Source organism: Pholcus phalangioides, unplaced genomic scaffold (assembly GCF_987345545.1).
Source record: "Pholcus phalangioides strain wild (caught in Gottingen) unplaced genomic scaffold, Ppha-v1.0 ptg000005l_1, whole genome shotgun sequence".
In the NCBI taxonomy this organism is placed as follows: Eukaryota; Metazoa; Arthropoda; class Arachnida; order Araneae; family Pholcidae; genus Pholcus; species Pholcus phalangioides.
Window position 1 is genome coordinate 2,085,344 of NW_028301598.1, and position 26,873 is coordinate 2,112,216.

At 38.7% G+C, this 26,873-nt stretch overlaps 1 protein-coding gene across 2 annotated transcripts in view; it reads right to left on the minus strand.

The window, feature by feature from the left end:
* The window catches only part of LOC149085707 (uncharacterized), a 79,802-nt gene that overhangs the window by 28,897 nt on the left and 24,032 nt on the right, over positions 1-26,873 (minus strand). For both annotated transcript variants that reach the window (XM_089232088.1, XM_089232089.1), the window contains one exon: positions 1,370-2,780. In XM_089232088.1, coding sequence (XP_089088214.1) covers positions 1,370-1,937 — 568 coding nt within the window. In that variant the 5' untranslated portion in view covers positions 1,938-2,780. The remainder of the gene's footprint in view (positions 1-1,369; positions 2,781-26,873) is intronic.

The following is a 26,873-nucleotide window of genomic DNA, read 5'->3' on the forward strand; positions in this document are numbered from 1 at the left end:
TTTGCTAGTGCCAAATTTAGTTCGTAGTAGAGTCATACTTTCAATAATTGAAAGTGTGACTAGACTATTAAGTTACTCAAATGTTAAAAAATGTATACGAACTTTATACTTAGCCTCTAATATGTATGAAAACTTATTTCGTTCAGAAGGCACGTCAGCTTTTTTATATTTCGTTGTCACATTTATGTGAAGGTCCTATCAATTCCGAATCTGATTCAGTAGGCTTCGAATGCCTTGTCGAATTGTAATTGACATTTTCCTTCAATAACAATCTCACTTTTTCCGTATAGTTCATGAAAATGCTGGAACATGTCTGTTTAGAAACTTTACGATGTATCCGGATGTTTCTGAAATTGATTTTATCTATATTTCACGAATTTGAAATTAATTTTGCAGCTATTGAGTCACTCTATTGAACACGAATTGATATCACTCAAAGTTCCGGGATGATCAGCCCTTGAATGCTTGGAATGGTTATTATGATGTTAACCTTTTACTGGCCAAATTAAGATTTGGATTGATTTTCTTTCCTTTTTGTTTTCCTATTATTTCCTATATTTTTTCTGGACTTCGTTATGTCCATAGAAACAACCTTGAAATTAAAAACAAAAAAAGTAAATTTTATTCTTTTTCAAAAATTGGTAATTTAAAAAAAATTAAATTTATGGCATGAGCGATATTTTTCCAAACCTTTTGTTTCTATCGCTCTCTTCTTCGGGAATTTTCTTTTCCTATCGCCCCAACTCAACCCAACCCATAGGATCCCATGTTATACTGGTAGCTTTTACCTTCCCCCTGGACCATTCTATCGCCCCTCGGAGGGGGAGAGGGAGGATATTACTCACTTTGGGAAGCACTGGCATAAACTCTTCCGGCGCTGACTTTGTTAAGATCAGAGGTACACATATATGAACCAAATGTTCCTTGTAAAGATATCGACCCAAAGTAATTAATTGATTGATCAATCAATCAATTAATTTTTTTTCATTTTTTAAAAGGCATTTTTCACATACAATATACACAACTCGATTAAAAAAATTATATTTAACAGCCAATTTTGGCTCAGGTTTGAAGAGGATAAGTGCTGAAATGTGTGAATGAAATTTTAGTACCGTTTTGTAAATTAAGTTTGGAATCTCACGCCTTCAGGGAAAAAAAATCACGTGCTTTCATGAATGAAAAATACTTTTTCCAATTAATAAAACCGATCTTCTCAATTGGTAGCATTGGCCGTTAAAAGATCAATGTTGGAACGATAAGAACTGATATGAAAACCGACTGTATGTTGAATGTTGGGTTTTTTTCGGATTAAATCTTGATCACTGAAAGAGTTATGAATTGCGAATCAAAAAAATGAATTTAAACTCACCAGAAGAATTTTCTGTTCTGTCCGATCCATCTGTCCTCGTGGACCGGCCATCAGAATTCTGGCACCTCGATGGTAGTAGTCCCTTTGCTGCCAACCTGTTTTCGATCTCCCGGAATTTCTTCTGGTTTTCTGGCCTATCGATGAGCACCTGGAGCTGGGACTTGAGCATTTTCGCCGTCTCCATCGTGTCACACCTGTAGGCGTGTACGTGGACGGGACACTTCGTCAGGGGGTTATATATGAGCAGTATGCAGCAGACCACGTCGTCGTTGGGCTCGGACTCCTGCATGACACACGTTATGGCATGGTGGGGTATGAAATGTTTAATCTGTTCCGTCTTGCCCTTGCTGTTTTTCCTCGGAACGTTCTGTATTATCTTGATTCCCTTATTAGTGACCTGGAGCGTGACTTTCACCGGTTCCATCTCACGCTCCTTGTCGAAAAGGTGCCTCAACACCGGCCGTATATACTCCTCTCCTCTCAAGCCTTTACTCTCCTTGGCACCGAGGAACCACACGTAATACGACTGCTTCTTAATGTCTTTGCGTTTACCGCTTCGGAACGCCATTCTCGACTACGATTTACTTAGAAGTATTCCAGAAAATTATTAGTTTTCAGTAAACGATATCACTCGATGACATTATATTCCTTTATTCACCGTATAGGAAATATCCATAACTACACTATTCACTTCACTCTTATTCGGTGTCGATACTCCAATCAAAAGTATCACAAGCGAGGATTGCACACCGGGAACGTCAAGACTCGTCCCAGAGGATACGAACGCTAGTTTCGGTTTAGAATATTAATTTCTTCATAGGAAACGTCTTTTAAAACCAGATAAACGTCAGGAAATCTGCACTCGCACATACACACACAAACTCGATAGCATCGGTTCAAAGACAGGACTGTCGACTAAATGCGTGACACGAACGGCCCGTAAAGAAACAACGAGGCAAGGGGGGGGGAAAAGAAATAAGAAAAGGCCAGAGAGACGAATGGCCTGTTTCCTTTGGCAGTCGATGTTCTTCTGTCCTGTAGCTTTTAAAAGTAAAGAAAACACACTCACACACACAAACTTGTTTCCGCCTGAACAAGTCCTACTTTCCAAGAGTAAGTATTCAGTCGCCCGTCGAGAAATGCACCTTCGCCAGAATCTTGTTCTTCCAGAGCTGGATGGCGACTATTGCCGACGTGCCAATCATGCCCGATATCTTTTCAAAAAATAAAGAAGAAACACCTTCGGGCAATAAGAAAGATTATTTTTCGATGAGATTTTTTTTAGTTTTTTTTTTCTTACTTTTTAACTGTTAAGTTTAGAGAAGTCTCTCTCATGCTTTGATGCTTCTTATTGGTGACACGGTTCTTTTCTGGTGCTGGTTGAGAACTTGTTAAGCTTGTCAACTGATAACTGTAATGGAGAAGAAGAAAAAAATAAGGAACGTAAGCATTGTTCTTGCGAAACAATATTTCGGAAGAAGGAAATACATTTACAGGGAAAAAAAAAAAAAGAGAAATAATGTAACAATGTAATCAATACTTGTAATATGAAGAGAGAAGTGGGATACCGTGTAAAAGCTTCATCAATATCGACTAATGGATGCAGTATGGATGGACTCTGGTGGTGCATTACAAATCCTTTTAATATTCATTCAGTTTGGATATATCCTTGAAACAGGATTTTGGTTAAATGTAATTTTTTTTTTTAGCCGTAGAATATAATCCTATGGATTACCACCTCATCACTTTTAATGCCATATTATGGCACGTTATAAACAAACGGAGGGAGAAACGATTCTTTTGTATGTCTAGTTGTCTATTTATTATTATTATTATTATTTATTATTATTATTTTTTTTGCGCTGCTGCTGCTTCTTGAAGAGGTGAACCCGATTCGTTTCTGTGAATAACCAATTGTATTTGATTCTTATCCTTCTATGCGAGTTGTTACACACCTTGAACAGTTGCGAGAATTGTCGGTAGTCTTTTTAATTTAGAAATGAAATATTTTAACCTCATTCACTCATAAACTCTGACTAAATTCTCGCTAACGAATTCGCGAGATTGAAAAATTTAAATCATGAAATCTCAAAAGAATTTTTTGTGGACTAGAAAGAAAAAATTCTCAAGAATTCGAATTTAGGGGAATAATTTTTTATGGATAAGAATTCAGCAAAAATCCTTGAGGTTATTCCTAAACCCTTCATGGTTACGAATTACGCAAAAATCCGTTATGAACACAAATTATTAATTGAGCAAAAATTACTCATGGATACGAATTCGATAAAAATAATTTGTAGACACGAATTGAATAAAATGATGGATACTAATTCAGTAAAAATTATTTAAGGATAAGAATTAAATAAAATCATAAATGGATACGATTTAAATTAAATCATGAATGGGTACGAGTTCAGTAAAAAATCTTATGAATACGAATTTAGTGTAAATCGTTCTTGGATACGAATTCAGAAAAAAGCCTTTTATGGATACAAATTTAAGGTAAAATCTCATCCGTTACTATGAATTAAATCAAATTTCTTCACAGATACGGATTCAGTAAAAATCCTTCATGAAAACGAATTTAGACGAAAAACCTTAATGAATATGAATTGGGTAAAAGTTCCCTAAATGAATATGAATTGAGTAAAAAATCTCTTATAAATATATATGGATTTTAAGTAAAAATTAATTTGTGGATACGAATTTGGCAAAAATCATTGATGGATATGATTCTAGTGAAAATCTCTTATGGATACGAATTCAGCGAAAGAATCCATGGATGCGAATTTATACGAAAGATCACCATGAATGTGAACGGCGTTTCATGTTAGACCATGCATTTTTTGATGACAATTGGTGTGTACTATCACCTCTTAAGGTTTTTCGCCATCTTTTCTGAGTCACCCTGTATATGTTATTATTTGTATGATTGAGATTTCGCGATCTATGTTCTTTATTTTTGGAGCGGTTTCATATAACTTTGGAAATAACTAAATTTTTGAAAGAAAATATATGTATACGCCATCTTAATCAGTTTCTGTTAATTAAAAGTTATTTTTATACGTTATGAAGGCAATTGAAAATTTCCAGAAAGAAATTGCTCTTTCCCCGCCCCGAACGTGGTGCCCCCAGCAAAGGTCAATCTTGCGTACGGCCTTGCCGCAATCTCCCGCCCCACTGAATAACTTATGGAGTTTGCATATTTCTAGAAATGCGCGTGGGGCTCGCTTACTCCTTGACATGAGCATAGAGGTTTTCGTATTCGTGGAAACGTCTCAACACTGGAACGGTACCTAGACGTCTATAAGAGACGTAGTTTTGTATAGGTATCACAAGCATAGATATTTTTGTGTACCATTCTAGGGTTAAAAGTGCGCGAATTATCTCTAATATTGCGTAGGACGTTTGCGTACCCCGTTGTACGTTGTGCCGAAGCTAAGGCGTGCACTTTTTATTAATTTGCCAGTTCTTTCCGGAGGTTCTATATCGGTGGTTTTTCATTTTTTTTAATGTTAACAATAGTTTTTGAAACAATGTTCCAACGACGACTCTCGAGAATTGCATATCACGAATGATATTATTATTATTGCAGTCGAATCCCGTTGCGTCGGACTCCAAGAAACCAGAGAAATCACTTCGTTACAACGAAATTTCGTTATAAAGGGATTCCAGGTTTTTACACTGTTCCTATGCAAACTTATCTGAGGGATTAGAAAAGTGTTCGTTAAAACGAGATTTTCGTTATAACGGTGTTCTTTAAAACGAGATTTTCGTTATAATGGTGTACTTTAAAATGGGATTCGACTGTATTAAATTCCTACGCGCTCCATAACTCTATTTTCAGCCGTGGGATAGACAAACATAATCCAGCAAGGGCCTGTTGACTGAATATTTCAGATCAAGTAGACTCTCAAAAGAATTTCTCGCGAGCTTAGACGTCGTGGGCCGCGTGCTTGCCCACGATGCCCACATCTACCGCCCACTGGTTGTTTGCAGTTTTAAACACAAAAAAATATATATATATATAAATTACAAGGACATTTTTTTCATTCCGAAATAAAAAGGAAAAACGCGTGTAAACACACACACACGCAGCGCATATACAACAGGTTATTTCTTATATATATTTAATCCCATTTGCTTTAAACGTATTCGTATGACTCGGAAACGTGTAAAATCAGCTGCGAGGCGACCTTCCTTTATTTCGAGAGCCTACGCTCTCAAGGGCGTGAGCTCGTGTACGATCCCGGATGAGTTGCTGCTGGTGCTCTCTGTGTGAGTGGGACGAGCTCCTTTATTCAATCATTAATGATCTCCAAATAGAGGTGAGTGAAGTCATCGATCATGTGATGTGATTATGCACATTTTTCGAGCCCGATTCGTGCTCATCGAATTGTTCCCGAGTCCGCTATTAATTACTTCGCGTCCCGCCCAAGATTTTGTATTATGTGGTCGATATATAAGTGATGATGTACCGAAAATACGAAATTGCTGTTGTTGTAGTTCGGGGTTTCTGTAACTACAACGTTGTTTATATTGCGGAAAAATTGCGGGCCGGCAAAAATGAATAATAGGAAAAAAAATTCTGTGTGGGCAGTGGCGTGTTTACTGTGGGGGTTAGCGGGCTATAGCCCACGGCGGCAAAGAGTGACAAAGAAAATTAGTAGAATGGGAGAAGGGTCGCGAAATTTAAATAAACTTCAATAAATCTACCTCCGCCCAGACAGCAAGGGACTAGGTAAATGAACCCTAGAGCAAGGGTGCGGAGACCATTTTATTGGTTTGGAAACGTGTCGCGGGCTGCTTAAGTGATTAGGAACTGTGCCGCGGGACCACTTGAGTGATTTGTTAGTGTCCCAGGTCATTTAAGTGATACGTAAATGTGGTCCAGGTAACACCTTCTATAGCCGAAAGTCTCCGCGCGAAGCTTTGACGTCACTGAAGTCGTCCATTTCACCTGTAGCCATTGGATGTAGCAAGCCGACGTATGCGAAACATTCACCTTTTTTTTGCAGTATATTCAATGACTATAATTGAAATGAACGACTTCAGTAACGTCACGAGCACGGAGGCTTTCTGCTATACAAGGTGTTGACCCAGGTCACGTAAGTGATCTGAGAATGTGCCATGGAACACTTAAGTAATGAGCAATTCAATTCAATTCAATTCGCCGACAATAGCCCCGGCAAATCGTCTAGGGACAATTTACTGCCGAATCCCTTTCGGGGGGGCTAATGCGGGTTTTTTATTGTTTATGAAAAAATATATACAAAGCAAGACAAAAGAAAAATATTTACATGATATATACATTATATACATAAAGATTTCACGCCGCTATGTAAACCGACATTTTTCATTTTTTTTTTTTTGTAATGCACAACCATTCATAGCCCTGATCACAGTTTGTCCCGGGGGTCTCTTGGGCCGTGACTTGGTCGCTAACTTATTGTTCAATGGCGCCGTGTTGCTGCCTGTGCTGCCAGTCTGCTGGATCTTCTCGTAGGCTGATCTGGTCTAGTTGTGTGGTTGCCAATGTCTATTCTCCTCCGGTGGAGTTTTTCAATGCCCTCTTTTTCGAGATAGCGCACGAGATTCTCAAGAGTTCGTGATTCTTTTTCGAGCCGGCTCATCCTCCTAAACCACTCCTTCACCAGCTCCTGCCTTGGTTTGATCAGGTGGAAGACTTTTGTGTAAGGGCAGCTGGTGGCATAGTGGAGTGGTGTGCCGACTTCTCCGCACATACATTTGTTGTTGTTAGATATTTTGAATCTCTCGAGGTAGCTGGGGAATGGTCCATGACCAGTAAAGAAAATGGCTTTCTCTCGGGACCATCCCACAGCCCTCCATCCGACTCGAGGTAGGATATCGTGAATCAGTCTGCCTGGGTGTTCAGGTTCGTCCCAGTCCTCCTGCCACATTTTTAATAAGTGACTTTTCAGAAGTCTTTTGGCATGGGAAGGGGGAAGCTTAATTAACATTGCGCTCTGAGCAGATTTGGTGGTTTTCTTGGCGAGTTTATCCACCAACTCGTTGCCATGGATACCAGAATGACCTCGCACCCAGTGCAGACTGACATTTCTGTTGGTGGTCAGGTAGTTGCGGATCTGTCTGGCATTGTGGTGTCGTGTGAGCGGGTCTCTTATTGCTTCCAGGCTAGCTCTGCTATCCGTGAAAATCCTTATTCTGTCCTCTGTTTTTATGGCTTGCTCTGTAGCCATTTTGAGGGCCCACAGCTCCGCTTGGAAGACACTGCAACCGTCCTGCAGCCTCGCGGCCCATTGATTGGTAGTGATTCCATCAGTCAGCCATATAAGGGCTGCTGCCGTCCCGTCCGCTGTTTGGGAGCCGTCTGTGTAGATTGCTTTGCATTTGGGGTCCACGAGTTGCTCATCGGTTGTTATCTGGGCATCGATGGGCTCACTGGCAGGGTGTTGGGTCCATCCTATCGCATTTCTTTCATAATTGGTTGAGTCAAGGTGTATTCCTGCTGACGTGATGTTTCTTCCCAGCCTGGTGAGTCTGGCGTATTTTGCAAGGAATTGCGTGATCAAGGCCAACGGAGGAGTACCTGCCAGCACCTGCATTGCCATGGTAGACGTCGTGCGGTAACATCTAGTCATGTACAGGAGAAATCCTCTTTGTGCGGAATTCAGCATGCGCTGCGTTCTAACCGTCATAGAGGACCCCCATGCGGCTGCTCCATATGTAATTATCTTAACCGCAACTTGGGTATAGAGAATCCTTCGGTATTTTGTTTTGAGGCCCCACTGCGGTCCCGCTGAATTCCGCATTCGCTGTAGGGTCCTCATTGCCTTTGCCTTTTGCTCCTTCATGTGTGCTAAAAAATTTAGTTTGCCATCTATGGTTAGACCTAGACACTTGAGGGTAGCAGAATGTCTAATTGGCTCCCCATTCAGTTTGATAGTGGGACGGGATTTCTCACTAAACCAAATGTACCGGCACTTGTCTGCAGCAATTTCCAAGTCGTACTCTGTTAACCAATCACTGACTATCTTCATCGCAGTCGCCCCTCTAGCCGTCACGCCATTAATTTTCGGGGCCGATAAAAGGAGGAGGACGTCATCTGCATACGCTTGTATTCTCACTCCTTCCGGCCAATTGCGTTTGAGCAGTTGATCTGCCACCAGGTTCCATAACATGGGGCCCGAGCATGAGCCCTGCGGGCAGCCTCTGGTCTGGTGATGAGAGACGAACTGTCCTTGTGTCTCCATGCCTATAACTCTGTCCAACAGGAGATTCTCCAGAGTTGCTGTTATTTCACGTGGCGCCGGAATTGATTTTAGGAGCTTTCGGAGAATGGGGAATCTCAGTGAATTAAATGCTCCTTTTATGTCCAGGGACACAAGTGCCACATAGCGGTTGCTTCTTTTTGCCCCATCGATGGCGTCCAGCAGGTCACAGAGTGCCTCTTCTGTGGAGCGGCCCATGCGAAAGCCATATTGGTGCTGGTGAAAAAAATTCACTTTGTCGAGGTGATAAGTGAGACGTTGCACCAGAATTCGCTCCAGAATCTTGCCCATGTGTGGCAGCAATGTGATGGGCCGGAACGAGTCCAAGTTGTCGGGGGATCTGCCATTCTTAAGGAACATTAACACTTGTCCCGTTTTAAAAGCCGCAGGCACTGAATTCAGTCCGAGGCATTTGTTGTATAGGGCATCGAGGATATCTGGAAATTTTTCGTGTATAATGGTCAGCATGGGGATCGTTATTTTGTCAGGCCCTGGCGACTTTTTCTTGCCTGATTTCGCTAGTGCTCTCTCGATTTCGTTTTTAGTAATGCTAGGTTCCGGATTGACATTGGTTGCGATGTGAAAAACATTCTCATCTTCGTTAGATATATATTCAGCCAGATCTGCGCTCTCATCTATTGGGTATAGTGTGTGTAGTTGGGCCTCTACTGCTTCGAGGATCGTTTTCTTCCCATCACCTAGGAGTAGCACTTGTGGGGGGAGCGTGGACTTTCTCACCGTAGCCTTGTAGACAGCGCCAAATGGGTTGACTGCACTATGACAGAATGCGCGCCATGCGTCCGTTTTTGCTGCTGTCATTTGTTTGGTGTAAATGGCCTTCTGCTTCTTATATTTGGTTAGGGCTTCTGCCTTGTTCGCATCGGCTGATTTCTCCCATCTTTTGTGCAGGGCCCTTAGTTTTCTTCTCTCTTCTGCCAGCTTAGGTGACCACCACCTCACCTCTCTATTAGCCAGTCTGTGTTGGGATTGGAGTGTTCTTTCGCCAATTAACTTCAACGTCTGCATGAGAGAGGTGGTGGTATGCTCAAGTTGCTCGATGTTGTTGCAATTTGATATTTTATCTAGCCAGTCTGTGGCTTGCTTCCCGAACTTGTTAGCAAATATTTTCAGTCTTCTCTGGGAGGAACTAAACTTTACTCTGTGTTCCACCAGAGGGGCGTCATTGAGCCACCAGTGGAGATACTTGTGGCTGCTCTGTGTGACCTCTTCCCCTACCTGCCAGTTAGTTGGGCTTTCCTGTCTCGTATTCGTTAGTGAGAGGTCTGGCCATCCTTCTGAGTCCCCGAGCTGATATGTCGGTCTGATGTTATCCCCGTTGAGGATATACAGATCTCGCTCTATGACCATATCCAAGATGGCCTGTCCCCTATCGTCCTCCCGTTTATAGTTCCAATAACTATTTTTACCGTTCAGGTCCATTGCAGTATGCGTAGGTGTAGAGCCTGCTTTTCTATATATTGTTGAAATTTCCTCCAATGCTGGCGTGATGTCTTGAATTGGAGAGCAGTAGCTGCTGATGAGGATATGCTCTTTCCCCATCAGGCCGATTTTTATTGCAACCGTGTGGTCGTGCACCGCCAGCGTTGCTCCTCTAATATTTGGATTTGGAATAAATATGGCAGCCTTTAGGTTAGCAGAGGACCATTTTTGCCAAGCCATCGGGATCCCCTTTAATTTCCCGTTTGCAACCCATGGCTCTTGAACGAGGATTATGTCCACCCGGAGTTCTGCCACTGTTTGCATCAGTTGGTTTGTGGCTTTCCGAGCATGGTCCATGTTAATCTGTAAAATTCTGACTTTGCTGTCGGGTGATGGATTTACTCCCACGTGAGAAGGAAGCAGTTTATTGGTTGATAGTTTAGACATACCAAGTTAGTCACCGATGCTCTTCTCTTTTCCTGTCTTTAATGACGTTTGATTATTGGTTTGAGTGTCTCTCGACCTGTGCTGCACTGCGCTGCGCCCCGTTATATGCTTTGAAGCAGGGGCAGTTCAGACTTGAAGCCATATGATCTGACCTGAATCGGGTGCCCTTTGCCTGGTTTGACCACAGACAGTTTATGCAGTGCAGTTTGTTCATCTGGCAGTCCCGGGTATTGTGTCTGTCTGCGCATTTAGCGCAGAATGGATCGCCTGATCTGCAGTCTGCTGCTTTGTGCCCGAATGCTTGGCACTTAAAACAGCGATTGGTGACCTTGAATTCCGATATCCTGTAGTCCAAGAAGCCCAAGAGTAGATGTCCCCTACGCAAGGCTTCAACACTTTTTTTACTTATTGGTACCTGAAATACCAGGTGTCCGGTGTCTGGGTTCTTAGAGCGTAGGGAGGTCTTGAAGATAACCGCGTCTTCGGGGGTGGAGAAGGCTTTAGCTAGTAACTTTGCCACCTTCTCTGAGGTCGATGTACGTCTAACCTCCCTCACCATAATATGGTGTCTTGCTTTGCCTGGAAGCTTTGTATCTAGGGTTTCTCTCAGGTGCTCAACGTTAAGTATCGCTTGTCGAATGGTCTCACTATCCCCCTCACTGAAACAGTCAACAGCAAAGCCTCGGGATATTTTTCTGATGGCTTTGATTTTGATCTCATTTTCACAGGAGCTGAAGTGATCTTCTAATAAGTATGGAATATTCGTATCTTCCCCTTCCAGGCGAGGGTAGATCAAAACTGTGTGCACCGTATTGCGCAGCAAAGCCTGTGAGTACAGCTGGCGTGAGCCAGTATTCCTCCACGCCTCTCTTAAGTTCTTGTTGGGATTGGCAAGGCTGCTTTCCTCTCCGTTGCCTCTGTTTATCCTTGTCTCAACTCTCTTGGGTTTGGTGTTGTCTGTCGCGGTTCTTTTTTTCATATTGTTTTCTATTCCCCCTGCCACTACTTTTCCGATCCCTGCTCCTTCTCTTCCTTTACCATCTTTAGCTTGGGGTCTGCTTACCGTTCTTTTGTTGAGATTGTATGTGGCATTGCTACTTGTTGAAGGGGCGAGATGATTGTGGATTGCTATTTGTAGTCTTTCTCCATAGAAGCCACTGTTGATCCGGATCTTATCATTTGACTTGACTTGTTCAGTTTCTTGCAAGTTGTGGACAGGTTTGTGTTGGCCGCGGTTGTCATGGCTCTTCTCCTGTCCATGGGAATTAGTGGTCATTAGTTGTGGCATCTTTTGGTGCGTTGCTGTGGTAATGAGCAACCACACCGCGGGACTCTTAAGTGATCTGGTAACATGACGCTAAGTTAATTTTTTAGAAAATTTAGGTTTGAGGTCGAGCCACATCAGTTAACTCCAAGGGCCTCAATTAACCCGTGCGCCATGGGTTGAGTATATATGACCTGGAAAGTTTAAAAGCACGAGAGTGAGGAAAAGAGTGACTTAGAGCGTGAGCAAACATGTGAATGAACAAACGAGTGACCTACAATGCGAGGAACCAGGTCAGTGAGTGACCTAGAGAGTATAAAAGTATATGAATGACCAAAACAGTGTGAAAACATGTGAGAGATGAAAACAGTGTGAAAACATGTGAGGGATGAAAACAGTGTGAAAACATGTGAGAGATGAAAACAGTGTGAAAACATGTGAGGGATGAAAACAGTGTGAAAACATGTGAGGGATGAAAACAGTGTGAAAACATGTGAGGGATGAAAACAGTGTGAAAACATGTGAGGGATGAAAACAGTGTGAAAACATGTGAGGGATGAAAACTGTGTGAAAACATGTGAGGGATGAAAACAGTGTGAAAACATGTGAATGACTAAAAGAGTGACTTTAACACAGGTGTACCCGCAGAAGTGTGGGAGGAGGGGAAGGCCAAGCGGATTATAGCACAGAGTGGCGAATTCGAGTAAAGAGTAGTCAAAAAATTAGACTAGAATGGGGAAAAGGCAGCAAAATTCGTGTAGCCCACAGGCAGCAAACCCATAACTTTACCTGTGCGCGTGGACCGGCAAGACAATAGATAATTAGAAGAAACAATTTGCAGACCGGTTAAAGATGCATAAATAGAACAAGAAATTTGTGGACGGTCAAAAAATAAAAGAAGATTTAAAAAATAACTTTCGGATCAGCAGAAGACGAATAGTAGATATAGGAAATTATCTGTGGACACTCCCCAACCAAAATAAGTGAATAGGAGGAGTGATTGGTGACAGCAAAATTTAAACATTACGGACCAGAAAAATAATGAACAGAAGAAATGATTTGCAGACTGGCACAATATAAATAAATAAGAGAAATATAATTTGTGGACCCGCAAAAATTAAATAAATATTAAAAATAATGGGCAAAAAATAAATGTGTAGAAAAAATAACTCAGATTTGCGGACCGGCAAAAGATGAATAAATAAGAGAAATGATTTGCGAATTTGCAAAAAATGAATGAATATTGAAAATAATTTGCGGCCTGGCAAATGATAATAGATAAGGGGAATGATTTACGGAACCCCCCCCCCCCCCGGGAAAAATGGAAAAATAATTTGTGGATGGCAAAAAATGTGGCAAAAAATTTCGGTAAAGCTGTTTTAATTTTGTCGATTGGCAAAAAGAATGGAAATTAATTTGCAGCCCAGCAAGAAAATAAATATAGAAAGCAATTTGTGAACCGGAAAAATAAGAATAATTTGCGGACCATCAAAAATAAACAAATGGAACTAATTTGTGGACAGGCAAAAGACAAATAAATAGAAGTAATTTGCAGACCGGTAAAAATAAATATTAAAAAAAAATAAATTGCGGGCCGGCAGAAAAACTGTAAAAACTACGGGACGGTAAATAATAAATATCGAAAGTAATTTGCCGACCAGAAAAAATGAGTAAATGTAGAAACAATTTGCGGACCGGCAAAAATTAGACAAATAGAAAAAAATAATTTGCTGACCGGCAATAAAGTAAATTAATAAAAAAAATTATTTGTGGACCGGCGAAATATGAATAATAGACATGCAAAACGCATAAAATAAATAAATAGAAAAAATAATTCAAGGACCGGCAAAAAAACAAATAAGAGAAATAATTTGCAGACCGGACTGATGGCAAAAATGGAAGTAATAGAAAATTTAGAGACGCGGTATTTTAATTTTTAAAACCGAAATTATGCGGAGGCTTTCGTGGATTAGGCGAAACTTAGGGTGGATTCACATCTACAGACACTCACCGTGTCGTGTCAGACACGGCAACCATTCTTTAACATAGAAACATCTGTCTGCGCCACGATACGATAGATATGAATACGCTCGTTGGTTTTATGTTAAAGAGTGTTTACCGTGTCTGACACGACACGGTGAGTGCCTGCAGATGTGAATCCACCTTTATTCGGACCGGCTCCAGTCAGCGGACAAGCGATTGGAGAACACTGTTCTATACATCTTAAAAAGAAAGATCTGGTGTCATAAAGGAGCTATTCTATGCCTGATCAATAACCTGAAAAATAAATCAATCTCAAAAGTGAAGTGCTATTTGCCATCTAAGTAATCTATGACATATACCAGAATTTCCAGTTATCGGACTTGGTTTCGGTTTCTCTACCTCGAGGTGTACAACCTCCGGCTGGCGTGGGGGAGGGGGGAGACGAATGCGACCATTTCGGTAGAAAAGTATCAATGCACACAACACTATAAATACCTAGGCTGACCATATTTCTTTTATGGAATGAGAGATATTATTGTCAATGGCAAGTAAGTAAAGCTCTCAGTTGTGCCAAACTTTTGTCAAGCGCGAGTGAAGTTATCAATCGCAGGCATAACTTTGTCAAATGCAAATAAATTTGTCAATTTTCAGGCAAAGTCAAATGCAAGTATTTATGTCAAATGCAAGTAAATTTGTCAAATGCAAGTAAATTTGTCAATTTGCAGGCAAAACTTTGTCAAATATAAGTAAAGTCAATTAAAGCCGAAGAAACGCGTATTATTGCTGTTAATTAAATTGCTGATAAATCGTCAATCGTGGAAAGTAATGGGTTCTGCAACTCAAAATATAATTCAGCAAAACGAATCGAAAATGTTTGACAAAATATGCGAGATAAATATACTTTTTTATATGACTACTATCATTAATTATGATAGAATCATAGTTATCATAGGGGCCATTCAAGTATTACGTAAGCAAATTTTTAGCCATTTTTGACCCCCTTCCCCCCCTTGTCAGAAAAAGTCAGCGAAACGCTGACCCCCTCCCCCCCCCCGCTTGTCAGCAAAATTTCGTCATCAGCTCTGCCCCTCTGAATCCAACTCATATTTTCATAAAGGGTGGTTGATGACGTAAGCATTATCCAAACCCCCCCCCTCCCACCTTGTCATCAAAAGTCAGCAAATAGGAACCCCCCCCCCATCGATGATGACGTAATACTTGAACGGTCCCTAATATAATTTGAAAGTCATAAAAATAATCCTAATTCTCGATTTCAAAAATTCAACTAAAAGCGTTATTGAAAATAAGGGGGGGGGGGGAAACGGGACACACTATTCACTTAGGTCGGCCAAAATTAAGGAAAATATCCCCGTAAAATACGGTTCATATAGTCAGGTTACCTTTTATATACAAGTTTCTAGCCCTCGAGTGGCAGAAATATATATCTGACCCGCCGATTGAAAAGGTTGCGCAACCACCCTATGCTGAACCAAAAAGTTATTCATGCATTGCGGGAATAAAGTTCCATTGGAAATAATTGTAAACAATATTCCACTCTCAGCACCATGCCAAAATAAATGATCACCTACGCTCGCCCCTTCATTCGTTCCAAAAAACCGAACAAAAACGAAATGGGTAGGCGGTAAAATACGCACTTTGGTTTCGCTTTCGCTGTCTTCAACAGCAGCGCCCATACGTACCTTTCGAGAAGACCTTAAGACATCTGATTCGTCGCGGTCGCACCCTTTTTACCACTCTCACTTCGAGAAAAGCCCGAGAAATGATAGCCAAGTGTTTCCCACACTAGGATTGTGTCATGTCGTTCCACCACCCACATTAGTCTCCTCTGTCTATGGCGATGCAACAAGAAGGCGGAAGATGTGCGTACCGTATAGTGAGCATCTCCCTACGAAGGTCATTGCCATAAACATCTCACACGTACGAAATACATAATTACACGCGGGGGTGAAAAAGAGAGCCTGACACTATAAGCCACTCGCGTACCCTTTTAAGGGATTCGAAATATTGTTGGCAGTGTTACAGTATTGGCGACGCCTAATGGAGAAATACTTCAATTATTCATTTCAGGTTCCGATTACATTATGTTACAAGAATTTCATCTTTGGTTCGTGGACTGCATTTCCCAATGGGTTACGACTAAAAATGACTGAATACAGCAATTTAAGATAACAAAATTGTCGCTTAAATGCTTTTTTAATTGGGATAGAAGGACAGGGGCATTTATTCTGGTGGGTGTGATTGTTTATCATTTACCCAATGTGTCCGTTTAATCTAGAAGTATATGTAGGCCTACCTCATGCCTCGTGTCCATGATTTTAAGACTTGGTGAATAACTGACTGAGGCTCTTTGAATTTCTGGCCTCTTTTTTGCTCTTTTTTAAAATTTCTGTCGCCTCCTCTTTAATAAATTTCTGCCACTTCCACTTTTGTTTCCTCTTAATTTCTACTTCTCTTTCCTACATTTTTGCTTCCACCCATTTTCTGAATTACTTCTCCCTCTCCTTCCCTTGTCTATGTGAGTTGTAAAGAGATATCATGAAAATATTATGCGATAAATGACCGTTTTTACCTTAGAATCGCCAGTTATTGATCTCACAAATCGTTGATACCATATTTCGTGACCACAGGTCATGAATTTTAACACAATTGGCACGTTTAAAAATGAATGCGATGCTTATAAAATGGAAGGAATCGAGATGATATGCGTACTTGGATAAGACAACCATAATATTTTTTATGGGCGGTGTATTATTTATTATTCATTATTAGTTGTTGTTTATTTTTCGTGATATAGGTTCTTATATTGGGTTGATGTATTTTAGTTATATTTGGGATTCATATTTTTTATGAGCATCTTTTTTCAGCCACCTCGTTGGGCAATTTTCCTGTTGTGGCCTTTTTGTGCTTGTATTTGTATTTGTGAAGAAAAACTGTACTTACAACCATGAATTTTTTGGATAAGCGGTGATACCTTGGTTTACGAGTTTTTCGGCTAACGAAGATTTTTTCTTGGTTTTCTGCCTCTCCTAATGAATATGGGTTCCTGATTTGAACATTTTTCGTTGATAAGGATGTACATGTTAAACCTCAGTCACGTTGTGAACTGAATTTTAGCACGAATCATCATCAGAATTACTGTTACTTGAGCCCGATTAACTGATGGAATATTTTCCAGATGTGCCCTCAATTCTCTTTCTGAAAATTTTCGAACCATTTCATGGTATAATGAAAGATTCGGCTAATAGAAAATGAACTGAAAAAAAGGAGCCTATGTCTTTAAAGCACGTGTTTTTTCTAACGCAAGACTCAACATCAAACTGATCAGTCTGGACATTGTAGCAGCTTATCTTTTCTATATGTTTTATGGGAACCTTTTTTTAGCTACCTCGTTGGGAAATTCGCCTGTCGTGACCTTTTCGTTTGCATTTGTATTTACTCAATTCGATAATATTAAATTGGGTATAAATACAATACATATTTAGCTTGTTCTGTCATAATAAATTGAAAACAAAAATGAGAAATTTATGTTTCCTGACAGCTGTATCCTGCGAGAGATTACCGTTAATAATCTGATGTGTATACGAAATAATTATTGCAAATAATTATCCTCTGATTTCATTTGAATGAAAAAATAAATAAATAAATAGAAAGATTCTTATTTTATTTAATATCGGAAAAGAAACGGTCACGAACGTCCGTCTCTCCGAACGAGATCTCCAAGATTATCGTCATCATCCATTAAAGACAAAAGAACATCAGTTGTGAAACGGAAACGGTTCTTATCCTAGCTCGTGATAACATGTGGATTCCAAATGTAGCGAATGGAAATACTGCTTTGAATAACAAGAAAATACCAGCCGTGCCTCGAGCGCTGAACGTTCTAAATAACCCATTTAATATCTATTACTAAAAGCTATTCATTCCTAAAAATACAGAAAATAAAAACACACAAATACAACATCCGTGATAGGTGAAATGATAATTAGGAAAGATTTCACGGTCGATTAAAACAATGGTTGATAATAGCCAAGAAGAGTTTGGTTTTTTTTTTATGGTTTGTTTGATTTGATCGGGAACCGGAGTTTGATACGGTTTTTTTCTTTCGTTTATGAAGGGTTTTCAAATGCAAGTGAGAATTGTGGGTTATTGAATTGAACAGCGAGGTCGTGTATTTATCCGGTAAAACGCCGTTAATTATGCGAGAAAGAAGCAATTATGTCATTCATATGCAGGATGTACACGCTTGTCGTTGTCAAAAAAAAGTTAAATAAATGGATTCCCAGAAATCATATCATTAAATAAATTCCCAGAAACCGCTAAATTGAATAAATTCCTCAGAAATCGCTAAATTGAATAAATTCCTCAGAAATCGCTAAATTGAATAAATTCCTCAGAAATCGCTAAATTGAATAAATTCCCAAAAATCACTAAATTGAATAAATTCCCAGAAATTGCTAAATTGAATAAATTCCCAGAAATCGCTAAATTGAATAAATTCCCAGAAATCGCTAAATCTAGCAAATTCCCAGAAATCGCTAAATCTAGCAAATTCCCAGAAATCAGATCATTAAATAAATTCCCAGAAATGACTAAAAGGAATAAATTCCCAGAAATGACTAAAAGGAATGAATTTTCAAAAATCATCAAATTAAAGAAATTTTCAGAAATCATCAAATTAAAGAAATTTAAAAAATCATCAAATTAAAGAAGTTTTCAAAAATCATCAAATTAAAGAAATTTAAAAAATCATCAAATTAAAGAAGTTTTCAAAAATCATCAAATTAAAGAAATTTAAAAAATCATCAAATTAAAGAAATTTAAAAAATCATCAAATTAAAGAAATTTTCAAAAATCATCAAATTAAATAAATTCCCAGAAATCACTAAATTGAATAAATTCTCAAAAATCGCTAAATTAAATAAATTCCCAGAAATCACTAAATTGAATAAATTCCCAAAGATCGCTAAATTGAATAAATTCCCAGAAATCGCTAAATTGAATAAATTCCCAGAAATCGCTAAATTGAATAAATTCCCAGAAATCGCTAAATTGAATAAATTCCCAGAAATCGCTAAATTGAATAAATTCCCAGAAATCGCTAAATTGAATAAATTCCCAGAAATCGCTAAATTGAATAAATTCCCAGAAATCACTAAATCTAGCAAATTCCCAGAAATCACTAAATCTAGCAAATTCCCAGAAATCATCTCATTAAATAAATTCCCAGAAATCATCTCATTAAATAAATTCCCAGAAATGACTAAAAGAAATAAATTCCCAGAAATGACTAAAAGGAATAAATTTCCAGAAATGACTAAAAGGAATAAATTTCCAGAAATGACTAAGAGGAATAAATTTCCATAAAGGACTAAAAGGAATAAATTTTCAAAAATCCTCAAATTAAATAAATTCCCAGAAATCACTGAATTGAACAAATTCCCAGAAATCACTGAATTGAACAAATTCCCAGAAATCACTGAATTGAACAAATTCCCAGAAATCACTAAATTGAACAAATTCCCAGAAATCACTGAATTGAACAAATTCCCAGAAATCACTAAATTGAATAAATTCCCAAAGATCGCTAAATTGAATAAATTCCCAGAAATCGCTAAATTGAACAAATTCCCAGAAATCACTGAATTGAAAAAATTCCCAGAAATCACTGAATTGAACAAATTCCCAGAAATCACTGAATTGAACAAATTCCCAGAAATCACTAAATTGAATAAATTCTCAAAAATCGCTAAATTAAATAAATTCCCAGAAATCACTAAATTGAATAAATTCCCAAAGATCGCTAAATTGAATAAATTCCCAGAAATCACTGAATTGAACAAATTCCCAGAAATCACTAAATTGAATAAATTCTCAAAAATCGCTAAATTAAATAAATTCCCAGAAATCACTAAATTGAATAAATTCCCAAAGATCGCTAAATTGAATAAATTCCCAGAAATCGCTAAATTGAACAAATTCCCAGAAATCACTGAATTGAACAAATTCCCAGAAATCACTGAATTGAACAAATTCCCAGAAATCACTAAATTGAATAAATTCCCAGAAAAATCGCTGAAACGCAGAACTTACGCACGGACTTAAATAAATCTCAAAAAAATAAATGAAATAAATAAATTCCCAAAAATCACTGAATCAAAATAAAGACGCGCAAGCCTCGACAGGAGAACCTTCCTACTAGAAAATAAAAGCAATAGAAATCATCACAAAATATAAACAACAAATCACCGAAAATAAATCACAAAAATTCCTTCACAAACACAAAAACCTTTTGCTAAACTAAATGGATTATCAAATTTCGGCCCGACAGATGAAAACAATTGGAGTGAAAATCCGAATAAAAGTTTTAAAAAGAAGGAAAAGAGGGATAACACGTATTTCTCGACACCAAGGTCGATGGCTCTTTCCTTCTTCTTTCAAGAGGACTGTAATAACACAAAAATTGTATAAGGAGCCGTATTTATTGTGAGTAATTTGTGTCTGACTCACGTATACAACATAAAATACTCAAAAAAAATTGGGTGTTGTGTGACATGAAGAGTCCAGTCAAACTGGTAAAAATGTTCCTAACACCCCATAATTAGCCTATTTTTTGTAAAAAAAAATTTTTTTTTTCATTTTTTCCAAGAACCGGTATAAAAATATACTAAAAAAAAAATACTTTTAACCAGTTTCAAGAAATCTGAATTCTTTCTTTTTTTTTCCGAGATAATTTTTTCTCTTTCCCCATACATTATTGAATCTCAAATTCAACCAGGCCAATCGCGTTACCCATACTGTTGTCCTCTGTCTGGGGCGTGGTCCATTTAGAGCGTCTCAAGGTTTAAATATACTGGATATAAGACTTGAAAAAAACAGTTGGAAATCTCGTGGAATTACGCACTTTTTGTCATTTTAATTGAGGGACCAGTGGTGTAGTGGTTATGGAAATTGTGTTATATGATATTGGGCTGTCTTGATACGTGGGCTTATTTAGGGGGAAGCAATGCTATTCTAATGACCCCTGCTTTTTCTAACTGGGAAGGAAGGGCGTTTTCTCGGAGGTTTTGATTGTCGTTTTGAAGGTTTTGATAAATGACTTCGCGTCTGATGGCCATGATTTTAGGGTTTGATTAACTAAATCTTGGTTTGGCATCTGAATTTTCTGCCACTTTTCTTGATTCTTTTTAGAATCTCTGCCACCTTTTCTTTTCTGAATTATTGCCGCCGTTCTTCTCTGAATTTCTACTTGTCTTGCGTCCCTTCCTTGCACTTTCCTGAATTTTTGCTCTCATCCCTTTGGAGAATTTTTCTCCCGCTCCTTTCTGAATTTTTACTTTCTTTGCTGCCTTTTTTTTTGTGAATTTCCACCCTCGTCTCTTTCCTGAATGTCTTCTCCCTCCACTATCTGAATTTCTTTTCTCTCCCATTATCTGAATTTCTTCTTCCTCTTCTTTCTGAATTTCTCTTCCTCTTCTTTCTGAATTTCCTCTTCCTCTTCTTTCTGAATTTCTTCCCATTTCCACTTCTTAATTTCTTCCCATTTCTGAATTTCTTCTCTTTCCCATTTCTGAATTTCTTCTCTTTCTCATTTCTGAATTTCTTCTCTTTCTCATTTCCGAATTTCTTCTCTTTCTCATTTCTGAATTTCTTCTTCCTCTTCTTTTTGAATTTCTTCTTCCTCTTCTTTTTGAATTTCTTCTTCCTCTTCTTTTTGAATTTCTTCCCTTTCCCATTTCTGAATTTCTTCTATTTCCCATTTCTGAATTTCTTCTATTTCCCATTTCTGAATTTCTTCTTTTTCCCATTTCTGAATTTCTTCTATTTCCCATTTCTGAATTTCTTCCCTTTCCCATTTCTGAATTCTGAATTTCTTCTCTTTTCCCTTTCTGAATTTCTTCTCTTTTCCCTTTCTGAATTTCTGCTTCCTCTCCTTTCGCAAATTTTTGCCTCCCTTCCTATCCCGTTTTGAATTTCTGTGTCCTCCCCTTTTTTCTGGATTTCTTCTACCTCTCCTTTCTGATTTTCTTCTCTCTCTCTCTCTCTCTCCTTTCTGAATTTATTCTATCTCGAATTTCTGAATTTATTCTATCTCGAATTTCTGAATTTATTCTCTCTCCATTTCTGAATTTATTCTCCCTCTTCTTTCTGAATTTTTATCTCTTGCTTTTGAGTTTTTGACTCTTTTCCTTTCTCCTTTTTGAATTTCTGTTCTCTTGATTCTTTTCTCTGAATTTCTTCTCCCTTCTCCTTTCCAAATTTATTCTCCCTCAATTTTCTGAATTTTCACCGCCTTCCTTTTTTTGAAATTCTACCTTCTTTTCTTGTCCGACTTTCTGTTCCTTCTCCTTTCAAAAATTTTGCCTTCCGTCCTTTCCCCTTTTTGAATTTCTGCCCCTCCGAATTCCGAATTTCTTCTTGTCCGATTAAGACCTTCGCTGAGATTAGGACATTGTGAACTGAGCACGGAAATTATGTGAATAAGGGTGTTGATCACTTCTGTCATGTGAAAATGTGCCATGGGCCGCTTGAGTGATCTGGACCCGTGTTACGGGTTACTTGAGTCATGTGGAAATGTGCTGTAGGTCACAAAAGTGATGTGGAAATGTGCTGTAGATCACTAAAGTGATGTGGAAATGTGCTGTAGGTCACAGTCACTAAAGTGATCTATAAATATGCAGCGGGTCACTAAAACGATCTAGAAATGTGCCGAGGACCACTTAAGTCATGTGAAAATGTGCCGTGGCCGCTTGAGTGATATGAAAATATGCCGTGGGCCACTTGAGTGACCTGCAAATATGCCGCGGATACCTTGAGTGATATGGAACTTCACCGTGAGTCGCTTAAATGCTTTGGAGCTTTGCCACACATCTCTTAAGTGATCTGTGAGTAGGCGGCGGGGGGGGTGGCTTAATTGATCTGTAAATGTGTCACTTAGTTCATTTTACAAAATCAGGGTTAATGTCGCGGCCCACATCAGAGGACTCCGAGGGCCACATTTGGCTCGCGGGCCATGGGTTGAGCATATATGCAGTACCCGAATGATAACATTATCCATGATTCTAGTAAGCGACGTCTCCTGTGCTTAAGGTCTTTGCACCCTATATTCCATAGAAGCATCGATCATTAACCTTTGAAGAAATACGAATGGGAAAACTTGCCATTCCGTGAATTTTCGGTGCTGTCTTGGTCCATGATTGATCCAATTTTTTTATTTTATTATTGGGATGAATAACAATTCGTTCATGAATTACTTGAATCGTAATTTCAAATCGCAACTCCACGAACCGAGTCTATTCATTGTCATTGAGAATAAAAAAGGAATAAAGAAAGTAAATGTGAAAACTTTGAGTTGTTACCGTATGAACAAGCCAACGATTAGCTCTTGACATTGACGGATGGAGGGCGACGGAGTTCACGTGTGTTTCTTCTTCTAAAAAAATTGAAATGTGCCGGAAATTTTTATTGATACGATGATCAGCTAATCGATCATCGAAACGTGCTCTTCAGTTCAACGAGCCACTCTCATTATTATGGGGTTGGGGGGGTTCTCATACACTTTGCGTTATTTATGATACCTACACAAAAGAGAAGTCAAATTTTCTTTTATTGATTGACTGCGTATTTTGATGATCGATATATGGACTACGCTCGGTTGAGTTTGAAGTGTATTTTGCGCTTGGTTTGTTAGAGGGCAAAGTTTGATGGGGTCATGAAGGTTCCGAGGAATTGATGAAAATATTTAAATCAATCGAATTGCCATTTGTTTAGCGGAATTCGTGAAACTCTTTTTGAAGTGTTTGGGTGAATTTTATGAAACCCCTGCTGTGATTGGATGATAGCTATTTAAAAGAGTTGATTAAAGTTCATAAAACCTCTGAATTTTGCTTCATGAAATTTTATGAAACCCTTAAAATGTTAAAATCTCATGGAAACCTTTGGCATTTCGATATATTATGAAGCGGATGAGAAAAGTAATTTATTGGCTGGCAAAAATTAAATAAATTGGCGAAGTAGTTTAAAGGCTGGTGAAAAATAAACGGCACAGAACTTGTAGACCAGGTAAAAGATAAATGAATAGGAGGAATAAAATTAGTAATAGTTTACGGACCGGCGAAAAAACAAATGAAAGGACAAATGAGGGGTTCACGACCATAGTAGACCAACAAGGTCCATTTATCTTTATTATGGATAATAACAGCTTAAAGTCTTTTGATAAATAATTAATTCATTTCAAGTGATGTAAAGGAATTAAAATACGTCAAAGTTCAGTTAAAACTAAAATCTTTTAGTGCCCTGCTTTTACAAAAAACTTCAAGGTGTTATTATCCATAATAAAGATGAATGGACTTGGTCTACTATGGTTGTGAACTCCTCAAATAATCTAAGGACTGCCAAAAACTAGAAGGAAAAATTCAATAATTCGCAGACCTGCTGATTGCCTTGTCATGACAGAAATAAAAACCAGTATGATATTTAAAGGTTTGTGTGTCCGTATAGCAGTGGTTCTCAAACTTTTGTCATCCACGTCTCCCCAGAATAGTTTAGTAGATATTTTCACTTCCAACATAAACACTTCAAAGCGTAAATAGGCACACAAATCAATATCTCTAGCTCACCGCGACGCCCCCCGACAAAGTTGGCGACGCGACTCACACTTTGAGAAACACTGCTGTATAATATTCAAAATTAAAGTTATGTATAGGATATGGATTGCCGAATTTCTCGAGAACCAGTGGTTGAAGAAAAGCAGACCAAATTTATATGGTATGTTTTACCAACTGTTGAAATTTGTTCTACTTTTATTTTAAGATCTTTAAAACACCTTATACAACAAAAAGTTACTATTTTCTAGAATAACAATATTATGAGAATCCAGCTGATACAATTACAATGGCTCTAACAGGCAAAACGCCCAACAAAGTGGCTGGAAAAAAATGGTCTATAAAAAACATGGATGTCAAATATGACTAAAGTACAGCTACCCGAAAACAGAAATTATCACGAAGAAAATTAATAATTATGATGAACTATTATACATTGCCAAAAAAATAATAATAATTTATGGCTGTCTCATCTGAGTATGGATTTCTTCTCGGTTTATCCCAATATGTTTATCGTACGTCTTTTTGAACTTGTTATAAGTGTGTTAGAATTCACGATCCCTGGAGGCAAGCTATTCCATTTATTAACAACCCTTCAGGGAAAAACTCCTTGCGCTACCCACACTGCAACCTAGAATTGTCTCTTACCAATCGATACTGGTGTTCCACCCCCTCCCTTTCGAAGCAGATGATTGACACAGTGTATAAATAACTCATGGTCCATCTTATCCATCCTCTTGAAAATTTTGAACACTTCGATCATATCCCTCTCACCGACACTTGCGTTCTTCCAATGTGAACATATTCAGAAAATCAAGGCTCTCATCACAGCTCAAACCCCGTGTACCAACAAGAGAGGGCGTGGCTCATCTTCTCTGCACCTCCTCGACCATTTCTATGTCATTCCGTAGGTATGGTCTACATGACCTACAGAATACTTCCCGTCAGGACGAGCTGTAATTGTGTTTTTAATTGGGTTGCTGCATCTTTGAAATATATGACATCCATATTTGTTATGGGCATCTTTTTCTCAGCCCCCTCGTTGGGCATTTCGCCTGTTGTGGCGTTGTATTTGTATATTTGTATTTTTTCACCAACGCTGAAAAATCCGAACATTCTGTTCGCGGAGCTTTTTTTGACCAACGTTGAAAAATGTTCAGAAAACCTCTAATTTGCTCGCCATTGAAAATTCCTAAATCGGTGAACCTAGTTGTATCCGGTATAGTAATACCATTCAACACATAAGTTAAATGCGAGTTGTTTGAACCAAAATGAGCGACCATGCACTTACCAACACTAAACGTCATACGCCATTCATCAGCCCATGCTGCAATCATATTCAAGTTCGTCTGAAGCCTATCTCCATCGCTTGAATTCCCAACTACCTCCCCCCTTCCCGCGCTTCACGTCATCTGCTAATTTACTAGCAATCCTATTGATGCCTTGATCGAGCTAATCGATAAAAAGTGAAAAAAAAAAAGTACTGGACCCAGGACACTTCCTTGAGGAACGTCACTTGTGACACCTGTCAAACACAAGAAAGCTTCCCGTTCACAAGAACCCGCTGTGACCTATCACGCCACCACGATTCTATCCGATTCAACAAGAAGCCACAAACGCAATCAAATCTCATGTAAACGCTACAGAACTTTACCATGTTGAACCCCATCGAATGCTTCTTGCAAACCAGTCGTAAAGGTAAATGCGAAACCGGTCAAAAGTCTGCACGGATTTCATAGATTCAGATAAAAAAATATTTTCCAGTCGTCATTTAAAATTCAAACCTTCTCACATGACTTCATATAAAAAATTCATTTTCAAATTAATTCCATCTTCTTGATCAAAAACGCGCGACTCCGTGACGGAATACAATTCAAATCAAACAAATCTATAGACTTCCGCGTCGGAAACTACCATTTTAATCGTATCAAAGAGGTAATAAGAAACGGGAAACATTCTATTTAAGACCGGAAATGCGGATGATGATCATTCTTATAAGAAATTAATGCTCCCGAGAACGGTTAAGCCAATGGAATTACGCCGAAAGGCTCGGATTCACGTGCTCCGACATCTTTTGTTAATGTCTCTCATGCGAACATTATTTCAATAACGGTTTTGGTGTCAGTGTTACGTAAATGTGTTAGTCAAATATATGATGAACTTTGAAATAAAACTCCACGCACAGTTGATCAAGGCGAAAAGCCGATCTTTTATCATGTTATCTCTTTCTTTTCCCACGTGAAATAAACACACATGAGAAGCATAAACGGCCTAAAGACCTCGTGCCATGATCGACTGACACGTTGCGTCACGTGATCTGTTATGAAAATGATTCCGTGCGTGCATTAAAAGGACCTGGGGTCGAGTTCTTATGACAGCCTGGAGGTTGGAAAATATCTAAAGGTATGCAAAAAAACCGATCATCCTTGATCGAAAAGATTAAGGTTATTAGTGTCCCGATGATCGAACAACCAAGAACTACGGTAATACCCCGG